Raw genomic sequence first — 21,204 nt, forward strand, 5'->3', positions numbered from 1 at the left:
TCTTCAACACTCTCCCTGGTGGGTCATCAGGCTTCAGGCGAAGCGGAGCTGGACCTCATTCAGGCGCGTAAAGACGTGCAACGACGCGCTCGCCATTGGCGGTAGAGCCTGCCTTCGCTGTCGACACTGGCTGGAAGAGCCTCCTCTGGGGTGGGCAGATGCCATTTCGCCACCATCTTCGAGCTTCTCGACTCAGCTTGCATGCAGGGTTCAGTCTTTCATGCACAGTCTTTTCCTGCGGTGCATGAAAGAGTTTGTGGGAGGTGGGTGCTTCTCAGCCTTTTTGACTGTGCAGATCTTCCTTGCACCGCTCTACCATTTCCCAACTGCAAAAAATATATTTCCATAACTGCGTTGTCGTGTTGACTGTCGTCCTCTGCTCACTGCTGTGTCTCAACAATGTCGTCGAATACAGGCAAGTCGCCGGCCATGGAAGTCCCTCCTACGCCTCCCACACCATTTCCTGCCAGCAAGGCTGAACATACAGCCGCGGAAAAAGAAGAGCTGGTGCCAAAATCGCCGACACCTTCGAGCGAAACCGGCGAACGGAGAATGATGGAAGGTGCGACACTCTCGCTACTGATGGGGGCCTTCTTCCCCTGCATTCCAGTTGCGGTTGTTTGTGCGGTGCTACTCACCCTCATCTTCCGCAACCGAATTCAAGATCCATATACAGTGGTACAAGAGATTAAACAAGTTCACTCGTCGGATCTGATCAATCAGACCTTGTTCGAGGTCAACCAGCTCAAGGCTGGTGGTACCAGCGTGTACTTCCTGTGGGCCAGCAAACAAACGACGCCAGGCACCTTGCACACAATCGCCTCGATAACCGGTAAAGTCATGCCATTCATCACGAGTACGTCGATGGCTCTCGTGGCCTTTTTCGCCGGACGTCGCATCATCGACGTGACAAGGGCCAGGAAACAGCAATCGATGCCGACTCCTCATCAGATGTCAATCCTCATCAGCTTGCTTAATGGTAGTGGTCTCAGACCACTCTGGGAGACCATGAAATACCGCTTCCAGAATCACGAACCACTAGTACAGCCAGTGCCACTTGCTTTTTGGTCGTTGGCATGGATAGTCATCTTAACGTAAGCACAAAACTCCCTGTCATGCCTGTCATGTCACTAACCTTGACAACAAGACTTGCCATTCAAGCCGTCGACAGCTGGTTCGGCGTTGCTTTGCAACCAGCCACGGTTGACATCTTGAAAGTAGCTAATAGCACTTCGGCCTACGGTCGAGAGTTGAACGCCAGCATATGCAGTGCTTTGACACACCAGCTGCCCTGTATTGGCGACGTCTCACTACAATGCAACTACCCTTGCAGCATCACGACATGGGACACCGAGGCAAACGTGGAACGATTCGGGCTTCAGCATGCCCAGGAAGCCGCCGAGGTGTTGATGAACAATTCATATACCAATTTCATTGTCAATGTGTCAGCTGGCTACGATAGCTATGACTACGATGACAGTGCCCAACATTACTTTCTCGGTGACAAGCGAAGCAGTTCCGCCACCGACTTCACCACTGGTACTCTTGCCGTAACCACACAATGCAAGACGATCACTCAGAATTGCAATGTGAGCAGTGGCTTCACATGTGGCAGCTATTCTGCACCATCCTTTTCCTGGACCGGCGCAGTGGGCGTGGACAAGCAGTCCGCAACAGGACCTTTCAACCAATCAAACGCCGGCATCCAATTCTTCAACGACAGTGCTCTTACCATTCCAGTAGGCGACGATCCGTCCCTTGGTATGTTCACGGCGCTGAACCCAGTGCCATTCCTACTGTGGTCAAAAGGCTTTCCCCCAGTCGATACATCAGCAGATCAATTCACTCAGATGCGCGCAAATCATTACCTCGACTATGATGCATCGGGCGACCCAGTCTTCATTCTGAACTGTTCCATGTCCATCTATCAAGCCAAATATAATTGGACCAACGGCGCCGTGCCGACAAACGGCCTGTACGACCTCGAGTTAGCAGACCCAGCATACGGTGCCATCTACTCGGCCGCGTTTGCCATGGACTCAGCCCTCGGCCACCTCAGCATGCAAGATGCTGCTGCCCTCGCCGCGTATCAGCATAAACCGGACTTGCTCGCCAACACATTCGCGAACAAATTCTCCGAGGCCGCTGCAGCTTTGGCAGCAGGGATCACGACTCCGTCCCAGAACATCTACGAGCAACAACGATTCAACAACGTCCTTGTCACAAAAGTTCCCTTGATACCATTGTACGTTCTCATCGCGCTGAAAGGCATATACGCTCTCTTCGCCCTCGTCCTCGCTGCACTGGCTGTCATGGTAGCCGAACCTCTTACCACGCAAGACGTCAAGGAGCGCTTGACAATCGACGGCCTGGCTGTCGGATTATTCGAAGCTGATGCTCACCACAAACGAGGCGTGTCCGAGATCCAGCAATTGTACAACGAACACAACAAGGGCAAAGACGATAGCAAGGACTTGGACGTGGAGGAGCCGCCCAAGATCGGTATGGTCCAGAATGCCGAGGGTGGTTGGTCATGGGCCACATCGAAGAAATTGGCCGAGAGTTTTGGCTATAGCAGTGTTGTTGGCCTGATCAAGAGTGATGCTAAGAAATCCGCTGCTACTGCGGTTGGGGGTATTGTGGAAGGCCAGAGTGGTTTGCAAATCATTGGAGGATTGGTCTCTCCTTATCAGAAGACTACGTTTGAGCCATAGCTGCGAGTTGTAACTGAACTTCACAGATTGGTTTGATTTCTAGTGGTTTAGCAAGCACACACGCAGGAAGCGGCGTCTAATGTAAGGAGGTGTGGGATCAAGTACTAGTACTTCTCATAGTAATTCAAGTCTTTCAAACTAATACGCACTACTAGTACTACCTCCGACGAAGCGATGCACCCCGGGGCGAACAGCCACTCACGAGTCACTCGTCGTCATATATAAGTCGCAAACTAGTCGGCACCACACTCTCCTTGCTATTCCCATCCAGATACGCCCTTAGCTTCACGCCGGCAACCTCATGCTCAACAATACTAAACCTACCAGCGCGGCCATTCGCCCGTCTTAAATTCGGCAACTTGAACACCTCCCTCAAGATCGCGACCAAGGCTTTGCCCGTCATCCGCTCTCCGAAACACTTGTGCATTCCGTGCCCGAACAGGGTATAAGCACTCAACGGCCGGGTGGGGTCCAACCTTTGAGGGTCCGGAAAGGCCACGGGGTCCATGGCCGCTTTGGAATTGGCGACAAGGACGATCTGATGGGCTTTGATATGCACGGGGCCCCTGGCACCATCTTGGACAGTGACGTCGCGCGCAGCCATGCGTGGCAGCCCGGGCATGAAGCCGGCGTGGCGCATGCCTTCGTACACAAATCCCAACAGTTCACGATCGGCCGCTGCCGCCGCTGCTGCCGCTGCTGCTGCATCTTGTGACAGTGTATTATCTTGACGGTCTTGACGGGCCAGTTCGACGATGCGGTCCTTGTACGTCTCGTAGCCCTCGCTCAGGTAGAGGTCGATCAAAAGGGACGCTTGTTGGGTTATCGTGCCCACGATGGGCGTGCCAAGGCCGATACAGTCTGCCGCGAGGTCGCCGATGGGTAGGTCTGATGCGCGGAGTGCATGGTACAAACGATCGGCATCGGGACCGACTTCGAACGCAGATCCCTTGGCCAGCCAGTCGACCACTGCTTCTTGGGGCCCGCCGGCCTGGGTCCTGAGATGTGTTTCGAAGATCGATCGCAGTAGCGGTGCGACGGTCTGGGCGGCCTCGCGCAGCTTCCATTCGTTCTGAGGGAGGATGTTGAACGTCTGCGATACGAAGAGGACGAGGTATATGTCGAAGAGCTGCGCCAGGCTGATCAAGCCGCGTGGGTGGTCGGCCGTCTTCAAGGGGATGGCGAAACGTTCGGCAGCCCACAATACAGGGACGACGTTGGTGACGTCTCGGACAATGTCGATTGAGCGTCGAGAGTCGGCGTAGTGCAGCGAGCTGTTGGCGATGAGCGTGCGGGTTCGCTCGCGGAAGAAGCGTGTGATGTTGGCGTCGAAGTCGTCTTCGAAGAAGGCGCGGTGAAGGATGGCGTGGCGCTCGTCGTGGCGCTTTTGCTCGTCCCAGCCGAGGAGGAAGCCGTGGTTGTTGGCGATGGTGCGGATCGCCGAGTCGTAGATTGTGCGGAAGGTGTCGCGGTCTTGCGTGACCGTCTTCAGGCCTTCTTGTGTGTGGATGCCGACGATCGTGACCACGCCGCTTGCGGGACGCTTAAGGTCGTACTTCTCGATGACTTTGTTGCCTTTGAGGATGCCCTTGGCTGCTTGAGGCGTGTAGAATGGGAGCAAAGCGTACGTTGACGTGCCGGTGAATTCGCCTGGGAGGGCATTGAAGAGCATTTTGGGAAGCATGCCTCCGTACGCACCGGGTGCGGTTTCGGAAAGCTTGGAAACACCCCAGTGTGTGAGCGTGCTGCTGTTGAAGTCGTATGTAAGGAAGCGATCTCCTCGTACAAGAGCCACGGCGTCGTCGAGAATGCCTCGCCCGGTGGTGTGCGAAGGGCTGACTCCGCTTCCTGGCATTGCTGGTTTGGTGCATTCTGCTTGGAGACCTGGATACAGTTCGAGGTTGTCGATATGGCCGTATAAGAGCTCGGCCGCTCTGGCAGTGTCTTCGTCCTCGGCCCAGTCTTCAAAAGTCTCGTACGGTTTGAGATTGAGGTATTTCCGGAACTCGTTGAGGGTGCAAACATTGAAAACCTCTCTGGCCTGAAGCATACCCATCACCTCAATGACTTTCATACTTGCCGGACAGCCATGAGCTCCAAAGGCGTGAGCGGGCTCCTCGATACAGTCTTTTATGATCTTACCAAGATCAGCATCGCTGAATCTGCCATCCCCCCCTCTCGAGATACCACCAAAAGTCCACAATCTGGGCTCAGTTGACATCAGCTTGTGGCCTTCCTGCTTCACAACTTTCCAGAACATTTCCGGTGTCATGTCATCGAGTGATTTGAGCTCCGTCAGGTTCTCACGAATCAGGTCCTCCATCCAATTCGCGTCTCCTGCACTGAGAGCGGCGTGCCAATGGTAGAGCACTGCGAATTCGACGGAGACAACATTTCCTACACCTCGTTCGACACGAGAGCCTGCAAGTTTGATCTCGGCGTTGAAGTCTAAGGACCACTCAGAGTTGGCGCGTGGAGTGTTCAATATCGCCGCAACGTAGTCCCTGAGCACCACCGTCACGAAGAAGCCAACGTTGATGTTTCGAGCAATCTGAAAAATATCTTCGTCTTGCCATTTCTTTTGCTCAGCAGACAAGGTGTCCCATTCACCATACTTGCCAGCCTCATTAATGGACAGCAGGTTCTCTGCTATATGATTGTGGTTCCTTGAGAACAGTAACAGGACAGCAATGACACCAGGCGGCATCAGCATAATCCTCTCTGAAGCAATCGAATCCAGGTAAATTAACCCCTTGTTGTACGTGCGCACACGCTTCTGTTCCTTTTCCGTGTTTCCATAAAGCGTGCTGAGATCGAGGTAGCTAGTCGTCTCATTGATCCACTGATTCTGTCGCGACGTTTGAAAGCACTCGTGAATGACAATCGTTGCAAACGAGAAGAACAATCGGTTCAGTCCAGAGGGGTGCGGCCTAAACGGGCCTTTCCGTTTGAGCAGATGCTCGAAGACGAGCTCAGGGTCCGGAAGATTTGGACCCTTTGGTTGCATGGCTGGAACACTTCGACTGTATGGAGATCCAGCTTTGCCCATATCTGGACTCCAGATACTGTTTCCACTTCCATCATGCCTTCTATACTTGGTGTCAGGCCCAGCGAGAGTTCCTGGTGGATGAGGTAGATCACGCCAAAGCAGATTGATGAGCGAATTGCCAACGCTATGGCTGAGCCCACTGTTGGTGGGCAAGGACTGCAGCAGGGAGATGCCATGTTCGAGTAAAAGATCCTTGTCGTCGATAGGTTCTCCGCTCGCGATTGTCGTCAAGCCTTGAAGCACTGTGGGAAGGTCTTTAGCCTTCAGGCGGGTGATATCATGAAGGAATGACGTCTGGTCGACCTTGGTCTTTGCCGCTGCTTGTGCATCTGTCTTGCCGTCTGGGGCGTGAGTAGGGTTTGCCCAGATCAGACTCAGCAGCTGCTTGACGTATGCCGCCATTTTGGCAACAGCGCGGCTTACAACTTAAGCCCCAGACGTGCCTGCAAAGGCAAAGGGAGCAGCACTCGGCCAAGCAAGGGACCTGAGGCAAGTGAGTGTAGGAGTTTTCGAGTCAAAGGAGACTGGAATTGGTCGACCGGTTCAGGTTCTGACAAAAGCAATCGATAGCTTATCCAAAGGAGTGCACCGCTTCAAGAACTGACTGCCGGGAACATCTGCGTCAGTCGGATACCTGCTGGTCTCAAGGGGAACCGAGTTCACTAAAAGGCTATTCCTTCTCTACAGGCAGTCTGAAGTCAACGCCCTGATGTCCATGGTCAATGCTCCAAGCGTATCAAATTCCGGCCATGAACCAGAAGTCCATCTGCTAAGGGCCAGACAAGGGTTCAACCTTGTTCCTGTTGGAGGCTCTGCCGTGCGGCTGTCCTTTGCGGTGGGTTGTGGAAACCCCCATTGTCTTTTCCAAAAAGCTTGTGGCCGTATGGGGAATGAGATGCGCTTGACAGGTCAGCAAAGTCAGCCAGCCTAAGGTCAAGAGCCCCGGCCTAGAACAGTCACGCTCACCAGAGTATTTTGCTTAAGTTCCAAACTGCACGCGAGTCGAATCTCGGGGCCAACGATTTATCGCGATGGACCTCTGACTTTTCGCTATCGCCAAGCTTGGCAACCGTTCGAGATGCTCGCGCTGCTTGCTTCGAGCTTGTGGACAGCTGTCACACAGCGGCAGATGAGCTGAACCCAACGAAAGTGGTGTTTACGTGCCTGTAATATCCCGAAACTGACCGGGGTCAGGACACTGACAACCTGCAAGGATCTCGCCTTTCTCTGTGACCATTGCTGCACAGTGCTTAGCCCTTGGAAGCTCATTTTGCGAGCAATTGCCAACGGGGTGTCTCCGCGTGCGGCCGAGGTGTCTTCCAGGATGAAGTTTCCTAGCGTTGGCGGCTGAAATTCAAGGTCGGTTAGGACTTGCAGTAGCTGCATGATACTAGCCCGTGCGTAGGCTTCGACCATCAAAGAATGGTGGTGTGGAGAACGCCACCCTTGGGAGAAGCACCCAACCCAATATGCACATTTGGCCAGTCCAAGCACGTAAGGAGGTTCGTTCACACCAATTCATTGCGAATATGTGGGTTGAAGGGAATGATGGAGCATAAGAACATCAGTGATAGCAAACTAACCGGCCAGAATTGTTGTGGTCCCCAGTAAACGCTCTCATCGTTCCTGCAACGTGGAGATTCGAGAAGCAGTCCCGCCTATTCGAGTCTTCAATGCTGCACTTTTAGGACTGTAGATGTCGATATTCCCGCGGGCCAGTGTCAAAGCTTTGACCAAACTTCATCCCGCAGAACGAGAGTGCCTGCCGCCTGCGGTGTCTCACGACGTTGCAGGATTTCTTGTTCGGCGGACTCCTCTGATCGAAGGACGACGACGATAGTGGAACGCGCCAGCAGTGTCCTATCATCACTTTGTTCCGAACCCGGACAGTTAGTGGCCATTAGTTGGCGAGGACGAACAATGCGAACAATGACGAATGAACAGTGGTGGCAACAACATGCCTACCCAGTACAGTCATCTAAGACGGAACCAAGTTCCAGTCCACCACCGGAGAGGAAGCTCAACTACTTCTCGATCCCAGAAAACATAAGGGCGGCGAAGAACGCAGAGAAGTACCATCCCCACGGACGCACCATTGTAGTCTGTCTGGACGGGACGGGCGACAAATTCGACAATGATAACAGCAACATTGTCCACTTCGTCAGCTGCCTCAAGAAGGACGACAAGACCCAAGTCACGTATTACCAAGCAGGAATTGGCACATATAGCGCGCATGGACTTAGCACCGGCTTCGAAGCTGCCCTGGACATGGCATTCGGCAGTTTGCTCAGCCTTCATGTCAAAGAAGCATACGACTTCCTCATGCACACTTACAGAGAAGGTGACAAGATATGCATATTGGGCTTCTCGAGAGGTGCATATACTGCCCGCTGTCTGGCGGGAATGGTGCACAAAGTTGGGCTTTTGCCTCCCCGGAACAACGCCCAGATACATTTCGCGTATGACATGTACAGGGATGACAGTCCTGAAGGCTGGAAGCAGAGTGCCCAGTTCAAGGAGACGTTCTGCATGGATGTCAGTGTGTATTTTCTTGGTTTGTTTGACAGTGTGGCAAGCGTGGGCGTCATTCCACGAGAATTGCCGCTCTTTACTTCGAGCGGGAACCAATGCCGATTCTTCAGGCATGCTTTGGCGCTGGACGAACGTCGTGCCAAATTCAAGGCCTGCCGATATCAAACTAAGGACGCAGGACCGCAGGACCGGAAGTCGAGCACTCCTACTACCCCGGCGGATGCGTCGCAACAATGCCAGGCAAATGGCTTCGTACCAGGGCACAGGCCTCCGAATGTCAGGTTGCGAACCTGGCCTCACACATCGACAGATGACACGAGTTGGCGAACAGAAGTGGACAGCCCGGAACACGCCCACGAGGCGCATACGCGGCCACGGAAGCATCCGAGGACTGATGTTCTCGAGGTCTGGTTTGCAGGCTGTCACCGTTCCGTGGGCGGAGGCGCCTTCCTCAACGAAACGCGCCACAAGCTCTCCAACATACCTTTACGCTGGATGATCCGGCAATGCTTCGAATGCGACACAGGCATCATCTTCGGGACAAAGGCGCTTGCAGAACAAGGTCTTGACCTTCACATGCTGTGGCCTAGGTACACCAAGCTGGAAGTCCCGATCCTTGGGCCTCCACCTTCTCTGATCGAGCGGTACGAATCAGGCTTGCCGCCGAAGACCAGGCGCTCAAGTCGATTGATTCCAGTCACACGCATGTCCAAAAAGAAGGGTGCTTTCTTCGAGCTCCAGATTTCCGAGGAGGATGCAGACCACTCGAACGCAGAGTGGTTGCCTGAGCAGATTGAAGATTGCTTTGACGCCCTGGGCCCTGTTAATGACCCGCTTGCGAGATGGACTCCTTGGTGGATATTGGAAGTGTGGCCAGTGGAGTATGAAGTTTTGAATGAATCCGGGAATATCTGGGAGACCAGATTCGGGATGAACAAGGCTAGACCTCGACCAGTCATGGGTTCTGAACCGAATTTGCATTGGACTGTAAAGCATCGCATGACGAAACTGAACTACAAGTACAAGGCGATCATGGAAAAGGATGCAATGTGGCAAGTGGTCGCCTAGCCTGGCGGTAAATGGTTTAGCATAACGCGAGAGATTAATAGTAGTGCAGGCACCTGATTTTGTGTCTTTGATTCTTTGCGTGCCAGACGCTACAGCCTTGCTCTCAGCCCAGTAGGCCTGTCGCCTTCGGGTCCAAAGTCGAGGCTATCAGGCAATTCCCATTCGAGTCGCTTGGTGTTGACATAGGATGGATTGAGGCAATCAAGGCTCGTGACACCCATGCACCTCATTGTAATCTCGATCTCTTCCCTCAGCACTAGACAGGTCAGGAGTTAGTTAGAGAACAGGTGTGTCTTTCGGAGGTCTCAGTCCTCGGTCAACGAAGCAAAAACAATCCACTCACATTGTATGACCTTCAAAACACCCTCGTCGCCCATCGCAGCTGCGTACATAAATGGCCTGCCCACCGCCACGCCTGTTGCACCGAGACACAAGGCCTTGATCACATCTGCGCCTCGACGAACCCAGCCGTCGAGATAGATCTCTATCTTCCCCATCAAATGAGGATAGAAGCGGCGGATTTCCAACAGCGTCCGGATTGCGCTAGGCGCGTCGTCACATTGCCGTCCTCCATGGTTACTGAGGTAGATACCGTCGACGCCGTACTCAGCAGCTAAGGCTGCATCCTCGGCGGTTTGAATCCCCTTGAGTACAATGGGGCCATGATTGCCCCACGATTCTCGGATCCATGCCAGATCCTCCCAGTTGAGAGTCGTCGAGTGGGATCCGCGTGGAGGCGGCGTACCTTCGCTTTTCTTGGGACCAATTCCGTCAATCACCAGAAAGGTATCGTGAACTGATACTGCGGCCGTCTCGGCACGATAGCGTTCGTCTTCCTCCCGTTTCCCCACAACGGGTGTGTCAACCGTGACAACCAGCGCTGTGAAGCCGAGTTCTCGAGCCATGGTTATCAGCTCGACCGTCCGAGATTTATCAGGCTGCATATAAAGTTGGAAGAAGAGTGAGCCGTACGGACTCGAAGCCCTCTCCGAGACCATACACTTGACTAGGTCGGCATGCCGGATTGTCGAGTAGGTACTGGTACAGTAGTGAATCCCAGTCCTAGCAGCGCCTCGGGCGAGACAGAGTTCACCATCGTTATGGACCAGCTTTGCACGCGCTGCAGGTGCAATGAAGAAGGGCAGACGACTCTTCTGACCAAGCATCGTCCGCTCCATACTGATATGCTGGACGTTACGCATGATCCTGGGCCGTAGCGTAACCTTTTTCCAATCCTCTCGATTGTTGGTGAGCGAGCCTAGACTGTCGGCGGCGGAATGGATGTATGTCCAGGCATTACGAGCTATGATGCCCTGTGCAGCCACTTCGATATCGTCGAGGTTGACACAGTGAGAAAGAGGAAGTTTGGCAGTCGTTTGTGGATCGCGGACGTCCTGAGGCGGAGATACATCAATGGTGGGGACGGTTGAGGGATCTATAGGCCCGAGATGCTTATCCTCCGGGAGACCATTCTCAATCGTGCCTTCAGGATGATTTGGTTCGTAGATGGCTGTAGCATCCTTGCCGCCATACCGTAGCAAAATGGCCGAGCCTCCAGGGTGCTGGTCGAGATACTCGGTAATGTCGTAGACGTTGCCCTTTACAATGACCCAGCAGGACCGACGAGAGTTGTGCTTTGCGACCTCGGACCCATGGATCATTTTCAAAATGGACAGGAGCTTGATCTTCGATGATGACCTAGATGCAAAAGGAACCATACGCGTGATAGGTGACCAATAGTATAAGTATAGGCCGGGCGGATTAAGGGCCGCTAGTGCGGAAAGACCCCGGAATGGCTGGGAGGCTTCAGCAGCTTCTCCATCGGGGCCCTCAGGGACGGATGTCTGGCCATTCCTGTAACGGTGTCAAGCCAGATAGTGGTGGGCTGTAGTCGAACGATTATAGGCATTGGGTTGTACTGCTCCTGGATGCTTGGCTTTTGAGCTTGAGTCCGGATCAGCGAACAGAAGCCGAAGCTGGCAAGTCTGACATTGGTTCACAACAGCCAATTGCCGGTGAGCGAGAAGGAGGCGACCTATGTATCTTCGTTTACAGCTTCCACCAGGACTCTGGATGCCCTGGTCAATTACAGCGTACGCGACGGTCCACCTGTGCGTGCATGTTGTCAAGCGCTTGTCTGAGAAGCTTCGAGTCTAAATATGACGTTAGAATGCATCCCAGAGGCTATTGAACCTTGACTCACATTTGAAGACGCATTTTGCCATGGCATGACGGCAGAAACTCAACGGGGCCAACGCACGAGCGATCTCGTCTTTGCAAGAGATGTCTTGATCTTCGAGCTCCTCAAAGACCTCTGTCGATACTTCCTTCAATGCCCTGCCCGGAACGGTATTGTCGTCCGACAGTCCCTGGGGAGTTTGCACAGACTGGCCTACCGTGAGCCACCACGACAAAATAAGAGCTGATCATAAAAATATGGCTTAGCATTGGGCCTCGGCAGAGTAACACGATTTGAAGGAGAACAATCCGTCGCGTCTTACTCAAAGTTCCACGCAAAAGAGACAATACTACTTACCTGCTTCAAATGCGCCTATTGCTCCGTGGGCACCGTACACATCAGGTGATTGTTGAAAGTGGCTGATACCCAGCTTTGCACGCACGAGACATGAATTTGCAGCGTAGCGGACAGCTTTGTACACCGGAAGTCGTGAGCTGAACGCTGGGAACGTCTGTGGGCCTGATGTTCCAGCACCCATTGCCTGCTCGCCAGCAATTTCTTTCAAAGCGCGCAATTCATCGCCCACGTGGAGATGATAATACGCCGATCCTAGAAGTGGGAAGCTGTCAGAGATCAGCGGGTTGAGCTGCTTAAACATGACTTGGCCAGTCCGCAAATGACGGCGTGTCAAGGTTTCCCAGGCCTCGAGACCTTTGTTGATCTTGGTCGTGAAATCAGTCTCGAACAAATCAAGAGATCCGACGGACATCTTCATCCTCTCATGGTTGCATATATACAGGAGCATCCACCCAACGAGCGAGAACAAGCCGAAGCAGCTCACTTTCTCGAGGATTGGCTGTCCATTGAATAGCGATTCGGCAAAAGTCAAAAAGCTGACATGACTGTCCTGTTGCTGAGCTCCGCCTACCGAGGACCATTCGTGTGCTGAACGAGCCCTCCAAAGATCTTCATCGGATGGTAACGGCACATACTGCAAGTAGTGTTGAGTACTGATGTGAAAGGTGTGATCATACGCAAGCAGGATAGCACTCAGTGAACAGCTCCATGAAGCTGCACGACTGAAAGTTTCGATGAATGACCAACTTTTCCAGTCTTGTCTGGGCTCCGACCGTTTTGCAGCCAAGTCATTCAGACCAAGCTTCAACATCCCCGAGACATTGCTGAGTTGCGTCTGTGAGCGCTGGGCAAAGGCCTTGTTATCGCTGAATGCCCCAAATTGTGCACAGAGCAACGAAGCCTGGATCGGCCAGAATTCGAACGACGGAGATGCGCGAGTGTTTTGCTTCATCTTGTGGTCGAGCAGCTTACAGGCTGCTTCATACGCCGACTCAGCAAATTGGTACTCGGACGTAATGGTAGCACCCATTGCAAGCATCGCGAGAACCAATGCTGGGGCCGTGCCACAAAAGCTGAAGGTAGCATGTTGAACAATCGGCACATGGGGGTCGACATGGTCGAAATAGGCCGAAAGACACCGGAAAATGCGAGAACGCCGGGGAAACGGAAAGTTGTTCAATTGTCCGGTACCAGCGATGTCTTTCTGGAACTGAGCTACGTCTCCGGGACTGATATCGAAGGCAGAATGTCTGGCTTCTGAGGGTCTCTCGGAGGATGGAAAACTTGGTAAGAATAGACGAGGCTCGGAAATATCGGGTGCACTCGTTGGAGGAGTAGGCTGTCCGGCTGTTGGGTCGAAATCCACGTACATCGGGGTCGTGAATCCAGTGACATTGCCGATAAAATCTGGTAGGAGAATGTCTTCTAGAAATGTGAGGTCGTCGTCAAACATCGCACTAGGTAGTTCGGGCATTGTCATCGACTGGCCCGCTGCTGACATAAACGCAGGACCCCCCGACAAAGATTGTGTTAAGCCGGATAGTGGAGCGGCCTGGGAGTTGTTGACACCAAAAACACTCAGCGTTGAATTATTTGCGCTCATGTTCTGCCCTTGAGTGGTATTATTCAACGACCGTGCCGGTCCCCAGGGGTCGAGATTGCTCACATCGGCGAAGGCTTCCGTGGTCGAAGTATTGGTGTAACGCTGGTTTGACGTCCCAGCGGGGTCGAGGTGCATCAGATGTGCGTCTGACATGGACACATTGAATTGGGAGGAGTCGAAATTGTTCATTCGAGAGTACATGTTGTTTGAAGACCTCGTCGTCTGCTCCAGTTAGCACGTACGTGACACGACCAGAGATCCCACATACTTCGGACACGCCTTGAGTCTGGTCTACGCGCTGGCAATTTGAACCATCATTGGCGGTGCTTCTGGAAATGCTTGTGTCTTCGTGCTGTTGGGAATTCGAGACTCGCATCTGCTCAGGTTGCATTTGGTCCACCCGAGGGGACCTGTTACATCGTGCATTAGTTGTGATCTCGTTTCACAAGGAGGATATTATTGCTCGGGCAAGCGTACCGAAAACGCTGCGGATCACCACTTTGTGCCTGTTCGGATTGTTGATGTCCGCCAGCCGTCACGGTGTCTAGCGTTGTGTCGCCATCCTCCCCGCCTGCGGCTTCGAGCATCCGTATATATGGCACGCATTTTCTCGTGTGTCGCCGCAAAACATCAGAGCGGGCAAATCGTGCATCGCAAGCCTTGCATTTGTTGGGTTTGTAGTTTTCATCTGATCAGGAAATGGTCAGGATCGCACATCCAGGTAAGGGACGACCTCGCAGAGTCGGGGGAGACGAACGTGAAAGCAAATGACGCTGGAGATGTTCGGCGCGGACAAAGGCTCTCTGGCAGACCTTGCAGGCATGGCTCCGACGTCTCTCGATGGTCTCGGTACTTTCTGGACTGGAGTCAGCTTTCCATGCGGGTTGAAGGGTCAAGAAAAGTCTTGACATGCCTGAAGTCACCGCCATCGCTCGCCACTGTGGACTGTCTACCAAGAGGGTCCAACATCAAAGTGTACAGTGCATCTTGCAGTGTCAGTAAGAACAAGTTGGGCGGGCTGTGGGTGCCTGCGAGCGCAGACAAGATGTACGCGGGTGAATCACGATGGAGATTGTGAAGGTTGAATCATGAGCTTGCAAGGAAGAAAACCCTCAAAACGCTAGTCGAGGAAGAGTTGCCCCGGAAGGGGAAGCCCCAGGGTCTGTAGCGACCATCATGGGACTAATCGCGGGGTCTGCAACAGTTATTGGGCAGGCTTGTTCTCCACCGAGTTCATGGCTCCAAGCCTGGAGGCACCACAAGCCAATAGGCAAAGATGGGCACATCACGGGGACTTCGGGGCATCATCATGCACCTAGTTTTTAGTCTTCGGCCTCCGGGAAGATGGTAAATCCGCGGAATATCATCTCCCAGTGGTTTCAGATCGGGTACTTGTCACCCACAGCATTCTCCTTGCAACGAGACAAGGCGAGCTTACTACTAGTAGTACTGCGAGGTACGGCTTGCCGATTTCTGAAGTTCTGCGCGGATTATGAGCCTCGTCGGTCCAATGTCACTTGGAAGATCGTGATCGACGCAGGTCAAAAGATGGCTGACGTGGAAACCGAACTCGAGAACCCTGGTAGTGCTGACGTCCTGGTTGAGACTCGGTCGATACCACCAGGTGCTCTCTGTCCAATGGCACAATGACCTACGGGCGTTTAAGGAGACAGGAGCCTATCGTCGGCACACTTTTGGGTTTCACCTCCCCCATAAGCCCTAAAGGTTCCGCGTGTTCACTTAACGGAAGCTGAATGACAAAACTGTGCGGAACCCTTCCGGGGACCTGTCTCTTCCCGAAATAACATTGGTGTGCCCTCATCATGCCTTAAACTCCTTTGGTTCGAAAGAGGCTAAGTTAGTCACCAGGCAGGAGCATCAGGCGTCGGTTCTTGCCGAGGACCTTGATGTTGCAGCGTCCGTATCTCTCTGGTCTTGCGATCGCTATCAGGTTGGATGCTGATGATTGCCTCCAGCCCAGGAGTCGACAAAGATAGCGGAGCTACTGTATGACATAACCTCTGCCGAGAACTATCGACCTAATTCTATTCGCGGCTTCTCATCAACACACCGGAGCAGCGCCATCGGGTTCAGAATACGGAGTACAGTTGAAGCAGAAACGATACTGCAAATGGTCGCGCTAGAACACACCATGTATGGCATTTCACGAGGATGTCATCGACGACTGATCTATGTGGAGGCTATCAGCTCAGGCTGCTTCGCCATTGCTGGAATAACTGTATGAATAATCCAGCCACAGACGACTTGCTTGTCGGATGGAGGCGAACGCTGTCCACGTCCGGCGCAAGGCTCCCAATACCTTCGATCCTTTGACTCGGCCCCAGCACGAGGTGACGAAACCCACTCTCAACCGCTCATCTGCTGAATACTCTGCTCACAGAACCCAAACACTAGATGAAGTGGCAATCACAATACCTTCTTTACTGCTATGCTGGAATTTCGAGGAGGTGTTTTCTGGTAGATTGGGAGTGGAGTGCCCAAGCATTTTGCTTTGATTTGCAGAGCAATAAAACGAGACATGTACCTCGCCTGGCCGATCGCTCCACCGGTGTACCAGAAACCAGGATCTAGGGAGAGCTTGGTTAGATAAAACTTGTCACTGACAGCTGGGAAGACAGAGACTCACGACCCGACGGCTTGAAAGCACCGCGAAGTTCTCCTTCTTCATTGAGACCCCAGTAGTCCTCTACTTGAGCAGCGACGTCGTTGCCCAGGAGTTCGGCGACGAGGAGTCTCATGTTCCCGACAAACCCCGTGGAGAACACGACAACATCCGCTTTCAGATGATCACCATTGGCGCACACCAGGCCGTCTTCAACCCAACGGACAGGGAGAGAATCAGTTTTCATCTTGATCTGTCCCAGATGGTCAGATAAGTATCACAACGAGACATAACGAAGGGATATCTTACCAGGCCTGCTGCAATTTTTCCTGATGTCCCAACATCCATATAATGGCCGCCTTGACGGACATAGATAACGTATCCCATGTCTGCGTAACGATCAAGCAGGAAACCGGCCTTTTCCAAAGCGTCAAATCGTTCAGGATGCTGACGAATCTTAGCGTGCAGCATCTTTCCGGCCATCAGGCGAGTCATGACGGCCGGGCCTGTAAAGAACATCATGTCGGCTAGCTCGGTCGGTGTGTTCGCGTTGTAGAGCCCTGGAGCCATCAGCAAGTACAACCCAGTAACTTCGAGAGGGCGACTTACTATCATGAGTCTCTCGATACAGTTCGATGGGTATGACAACTATTTGCTCATCATTAGACATTTGCGAAAGTTCGCGATGTTGCTGTTTCCTCACATGTTGGATTTCTCTGGACCATCGTCACTGAAGCCATGCCGTTACTATACATGTCATCAGCGACATCGTGGGCTTCACAAAAGTCAGTATCATCCTTGTCTTCGTCAAGAATCGGAGTCTTTCTGACCTGTATTCCCGCTTCCCACCACTATGCCGTGCTTTCCAACCCAGGCTTTGGGATTCGTGTATTCACCCGAATGCTGAACAAGGCCACGGAACGCCTCCTATGGAAAGTGTTAGATATTCTTTCCGGCGAACATTCGCATGCAAACTCACTCGGTTCTCATATGTCGGGGCGACAGGGAATCTTGAATTTGCGCCTACCGCGAGAACGATATAGGAGCAAGTGACAGTTTGTTGGTCACCGTCGCGCCTAATCTTCAGCTCCCAGGTATCATGCTCTGAGACCCACGAACCCGACTCCACGGTGGTGCTGGTCCAGATATTCTAACGTCGTCAGCCATGATTTTCTCGACCACGAGGTTGGTATCTCACTATGTCAAATTTCGCTGCCCATTCACGAAACCCTTTCGCCAGGTCATCCTTTGTAAGGAACTCTTGATATGTTGCTGGAAAAGTTCTTTCAAACGGCAGGTGAGCTGTGGCATGCTCGTCAGTACCAAGCCGCATGAGAGAGCAGTTATATCATCTCACCGAACTCTCGGACCGTGTGCACTAAAGTCTTGTTAGCTCCCATGCACTACATGACCTGCTGGAAATGGGCAGTACTAACATCTTGTGGAATCGTATCTCTTCGCCCAGCTGTCTCCCACCTCGTCGTGTTTGTCCATGACCACGTAAGAAACCCCCAGTGCTTTCAGCCGGCCACCAACGGACAAGCCAGCCTGGCCGCCACCTATGACGACGCATTGGAAATCCACGTGTTGGCTGGGTGTGGATGTTCCGTTTTGGACCGTGCCATTCGTAACTGTCCCATTTGTGGTTTCGCCGTTCGAATGGTCGCTGCTGCCGTTTAACAGCTTCTCACCATTCGACGTAGCTAGAGCATCAAGCTTGTCGACGCTAGGCTGGCCCTTGAGCTGCCCGATGATGGTGCGCATCAACCAGATTTTCCAGATGCCATCCTTATCTGGAGCGACTGAAAGAATCCCGTCTGCTGTCATGGCCGGCACACCAAAAGTCTCAAACGTGAACCTCATTTCCACCCACGAAGCATCTCCCGCTCTGATAACATGAGGTTTGCCCTGAAAGGCGAACGAGGCTGGCTTGTGGATTGCTGAGGTGTCCTTCCACGCTGCTGCTATTGATTTCGCAGAGTAAAACGTCCGCAAAGTGCCAGTCATGACAAAAGTGTCGCGCCATATTGCATCCTGCAGGAAATGACTTTCACTCAGAACCTCAAAAGATGAACTGAAGTAGTTTGCTACAGCATCGAGATCTATGAACTCCGGGATAGTGATTGTCGGCAGACTGCACGGAAGATCTGGTAGAGGATACACACTGTCGCCCATGGTTGCTCGGATCACCCTAGTGAGAAGTACTGATGGATTTTTGGTGGTCGATTCGAGGTCTGTTACTATTCCTTTGCTCTAACGAGCTTCATATGAGGCTGAACGGGGACCAATCGTCCTCTCAAGACATTGCCTCGGGGCCGAGAACTACGCCATACTGTTATGTGGGGAATTGTGAGGAAGGTGGGGAGAATGCAAAGGCTCTGGTCGTGTACTCACCACCTCCGCTCTTCGTTCGATGACCTCCTCGGCAATTCGGATGGCGAGAGTTGCAGCTGACGACCTAGATCCGTAGTTGAGGTGCATTCTTGATCCGTGACCGAGGTCTTGTAACCGCAGTCCATTGACCGGCACTCTTTCACGGCTGACCGTTCGGTTTCCGAGATCAAAACAGCTGTCTTCCAATGGCTTGATCCTAGTTCCGACAACTTCACCGTGCTGTGTTTCTGAAACTCGTTGAGCACCAGACGCGACCCATTTCGTGAGTGTAGTTGGCTACCCGGGCAACCCAAGATGGCATTGGATTTCCTGTCCGAGTTTCGACGTCGTGAAGGGGAGAGTGACATTCGCAAAGCTAGATGGTACATCATTGCGGTACGAGGCTTCTACAAAAGACGTCCAGAAGATTGCTAACCTTGAAGACGTCGGCCCTCACAGCGGCTTCTGCTGGGGAACATATAGGTGAACTGTACCGCCAAATCACCGCTGGTTTATCCCTAGAAGACAGAAAGATTGTGCAACGAAGAATCAAAGAGGCAATCTTGAAAGGCTCAATCCTCTACGGAGTCCCGCGATCGGCTACAGCATTCACTTCTCTTTATGCAATGCTACCGGATGACGAAGTCGACACCTACAGTCCCAGGTAGGCATACCGATGTGAAGTCACGGTTATGCATCAATGGCTTGTCCTCATATTGATGTTGGAAATGTCTAATCATCCGTGATCTAGGATGGAAAATTTCGACAAGCCAGGAGACGAGCAGAGACGGGCTGAGAGAGGCCGAAACTATTTCGACACGCTCTGGGGTGGACCTACAGGTGGACAAGCACAACGAGACCGGGCTAGTAAATACTATCCCGACGTTTGTATGGCATATGAATCCGATGACAGTTTCGCGTTACTGAATTTTGATGATTTGACCAGATCTCCTCAACATCAAGACTAATTACGAGCTTTGGATGAGTGAGGACGCCATACTGTCCAATATCGAAACTCAGTTGTGCAATGTGGCCCTGCTGACATGTAACAACTCACCCGTACAGGCGGGATGGCATCTGAATGGCCTGCTCCGGCACGGAGCTACAAAAGAAGAAGCTCAATTTGCACAAGACCTTGCGCTCGCAGTGGCACAACAGTTCAATGTCAAGACGGGCAGCATTACGAAGGTAGAGGACGTGAAATTGTAATCCCAGGCTTGAAATGGCTTGAGCCTGCTGATCAGTTTCCAACCACATAGTTTCCAGAATGAAAGAATCCGGCATCAATGAGCTTGTATGACCCCGAGTGTTGCCCGACTTCTTGAATACTGGGCTACATGGCTCGTGCGTACATCACAGCGGGAAGCTGTGAGCTATTTCTTTTGTTCAAAGGCCACAAGTTCACCAGTAGGGGCCCTTAAATCGCTCCAGAACCTTCTATTTTTAGTACAAATGCAATCTTTCCAATTCACCGGCGCGAGCGGACTTGCTACTTGCGCGTGCCTCGGTCTCCCCCGCTTTCTCAATCCCACACGACGGAAGCGCTTTCATTCGCTGATCGGACGGGGAATGTGGGAAGAGCTCTGATGCTTCGAGAGGGGCGGGGTTCAGTAAGGGGTATCCAAAGTCGGATTTTCCGTTTTGGCGAGGCGCAACTCCAGACCAGAACAAAAAGGGCAAGCAATATCGTGCAGTCTCAGCCAGCTGGTTCAGAAGGGCAAATACCTCTTGAAAGCCGTGCTTGCCTAGCTACACTTCCCCAGCCACAGCTACCGAAGCAGAACGACCTGATCCAGCCATGGCAGCCTCAAAAGTCGCAGTCGTTACCGGGGCTGCAGGAGGAATCGGCAGCAACATGTCGAAAGTCTTGATTAGCAAAGGTTATCATGTCGTCCTCGCAGACATAGACGCTGAAGCGGGCGCGAAAACGCAAGCTACCTTGGGCTCCAGCTCGCTTTTCGTGCATTGTGATCTTGCGGATTGGTCATCGCAAGCTGCAATGTTCAAGAAGGCGTTTGAATGGCATGGTCGTATCGACGTGTGCGTCGCCAATGCTGGGATTGACGAAAAGGAGAGGTTTTACAATCCGCCAGACGTTGATCAACAACCCCAAAAGCCGAATATGAAGGTCATCGATGTCGACCTCCTGGCCGTCATCTACGGTTTGAGGCTTTTCAGATACTACTGGCGAAAGAGCGGCGTGGCTGGGTTGGGGAAAATGATCATCACCAGCAGCATGGCCGGAATTTACGCATTCCCTGCGGCGCCAGTGTATTCAGCTGCTAAACACGGGGTACTGTCACTGTGGCCCGACCGACAGACGATGTTTTGCTAACTGGGTGACAGATTGTTGGGCTTGTGAGAGCGTCCTCGTTTAAACTGTTGAGGAGCGAGTCCATCACCATCAATACAATCTGTCCGGGCCCTGTTGATACTGGAATCAGCGAGCAGATGAAGAAGGTCGTACCTGCGGAGAATTTCACCCCCATGAGCGTCGTGTTGGACGCATTCGAGAAGTTTGTCGAAGAAGACGTTACTGGGCAAGTCGCAGAAGCTTCTAACAAGAGGTTCTATTTGCGCCAACCGGTGGAGTATTCGGACGGCAATTCGGAGTTCTTGATAGAAGACATGAAGCGATTCTTGTCATAAAAACTTCTGCCTCTGCACTAGACAGAGTATTGCAAGTTCCACGAACACCCTATACCT

At 52.6% G+C, this 21,204-nt stretch overlaps 7 protein-coding genes across 7 annotated transcripts; 4 read left to right on the forward strand and 3 right to left on the reverse strand.

Moving 5' to 3' along the window:
- Nucleotides 1-399: 399 nt before the first annotated feature.
- PV05_05051 (uncharacterized protein) lies at nucleotides 400-2,714 on the forward strand (the record flags this gene model as incomplete). Its single annotated transcript, XM_013461516.1, has 2 exons — nucleotides 400-1,094; nucleotides 1,148-2,714. 2 exons carry the CDS (start codon nucleotides 400-402, stop codon nucleotides 2,712-2,714), a joined length of 2,262 nt encoding a protein of 753 aa, XP_013316970.1.
- Nucleotides 2,715-2,919: 205 nt separating this feature from the next.
- On the reverse strand, nucleotides 2,920-6,165 carry PV05_05052 (uncharacterized protein; the record flags this gene model as incomplete). The annotated part of the gene is made up of 1 exon (XM_013461517.1): nucleotides 2,920-6,165. The coding sequence occupies one exon, from the start codon at nucleotides 6,163-6,165 to the stop codon at nucleotides 2,920-2,922; it is 3,246 nt and encodes a 1,081-aa protein (XP_013316971.1).
- A 1,527-nt stretch (nucleotides 6,166-7,692) lies between these two features.
- PV05_05053 (uncharacterized protein) lies at nucleotides 7,693-9,363 on the forward strand (the record flags this gene model as incomplete). The annotated part of the gene is made up of 1 exon (XM_013461518.1): nucleotides 7,693-9,363. The coding sequence occupies one exon, from the start codon at nucleotides 7,693-7,695 to the stop codon at nucleotides 9,361-9,363; it is 1,671 nt and encodes a 556-aa protein (XP_013316972.1).
- An 89-nt stretch (nucleotides 9,364-9,452) lies between these two features.
- On the reverse strand, nucleotides 9,453-14,089 carry PV05_05054 (uncharacterized protein; the record flags this gene model as incomplete). The annotated part of the gene is made up of 7 exons (XM_013461519.1): nucleotides 9,453-9,619; nucleotides 9,707-11,159; nucleotides 11,461-11,516; nucleotides 11,567-11,785; nucleotides 11,900-13,724; nucleotides 13,771-13,912; nucleotides 13,980-14,089. The coding sequence occupies 7 exons, from the start codon at nucleotides 14,087-14,089 to the stop codon at nucleotides 9,453-9,455; spliced, it is 3,972 nt and encodes a 1,323-aa protein (XP_013316973.1).
- Nucleotides 14,090-15,929: 1,840 nt separating this feature from the next.
- PV05_05055 (uncharacterized protein) lies at nucleotides 15,930-18,300 on the reverse strand (the record flags this gene model as incomplete). Its single annotated transcript, XM_013461520.1, has 10 exons — nucleotides 15,930-16,090; nucleotides 16,150-16,378; nucleotides 16,435-16,685; nucleotides 16,735-16,773; nucleotides 16,829-16,900; nucleotides 16,956-17,052; nucleotides 17,105-17,275; nucleotides 17,324-17,427; nucleotides 17,483-17,503; nucleotides 17,562-18,300. The coding sequence occupies 10 exons, from the start codon at nucleotides 18,298-18,300 to the stop codon at nucleotides 15,930-15,932; spliced, it is 1,884 nt and encodes a 627-aa protein (XP_013316974.1).
- Nucleotides 18,301-18,813: 513 nt separating this feature from the next.
- On the forward strand, nucleotides 18,814-19,707 carry PV05_05056 (uncharacterized protein; the record flags this gene model as incomplete). The annotated part of the gene is made up of 4 exons (XM_013461521.1): nucleotides 18,814-18,894; nucleotides 18,942-19,162; nucleotides 19,250-19,382; nucleotides 19,564-19,707. 4 exons carry the CDS (start codon nucleotides 18,814-18,816, stop codon nucleotides 19,705-19,707), a joined length of 579 nt encoding a protein of 192 aa, XP_013316975.1.
- Nucleotides 19,708-20,296: 589 nt separating this feature from the next.
- PV05_05057 (uncharacterized protein) lies at nucleotides 20,297-21,147 on the forward strand (the record flags this gene model as incomplete). The annotated part of the gene is made up of 2 exons (XM_013461522.1): nucleotides 20,297-20,791; nucleotides 20,845-21,147. The coding sequence occupies 2 exons, from the start codon at nucleotides 20,297-20,299 to the stop codon at nucleotides 21,145-21,147; spliced, it is 798 nt and encodes a 265-aa protein (XP_013316976.1).
- Nucleotides 21,148-21,204: the final 57 nt, after the last annotated feature.

Source organism: Exophiala xenobiotica, assembly GCF_000835505.1.
Source record: "Exophiala xenobiotica strain CBS 118157 unplaced genomic scaffold supercont1.3, whole genome shotgun sequence".
Lineage (NCBI taxonomy): Eukaryota > Fungi > Ascomycota > Eurotiomycetes > Chaetothyriales > Herpotrichiellaceae > Exophiala > Exophiala xenobiotica.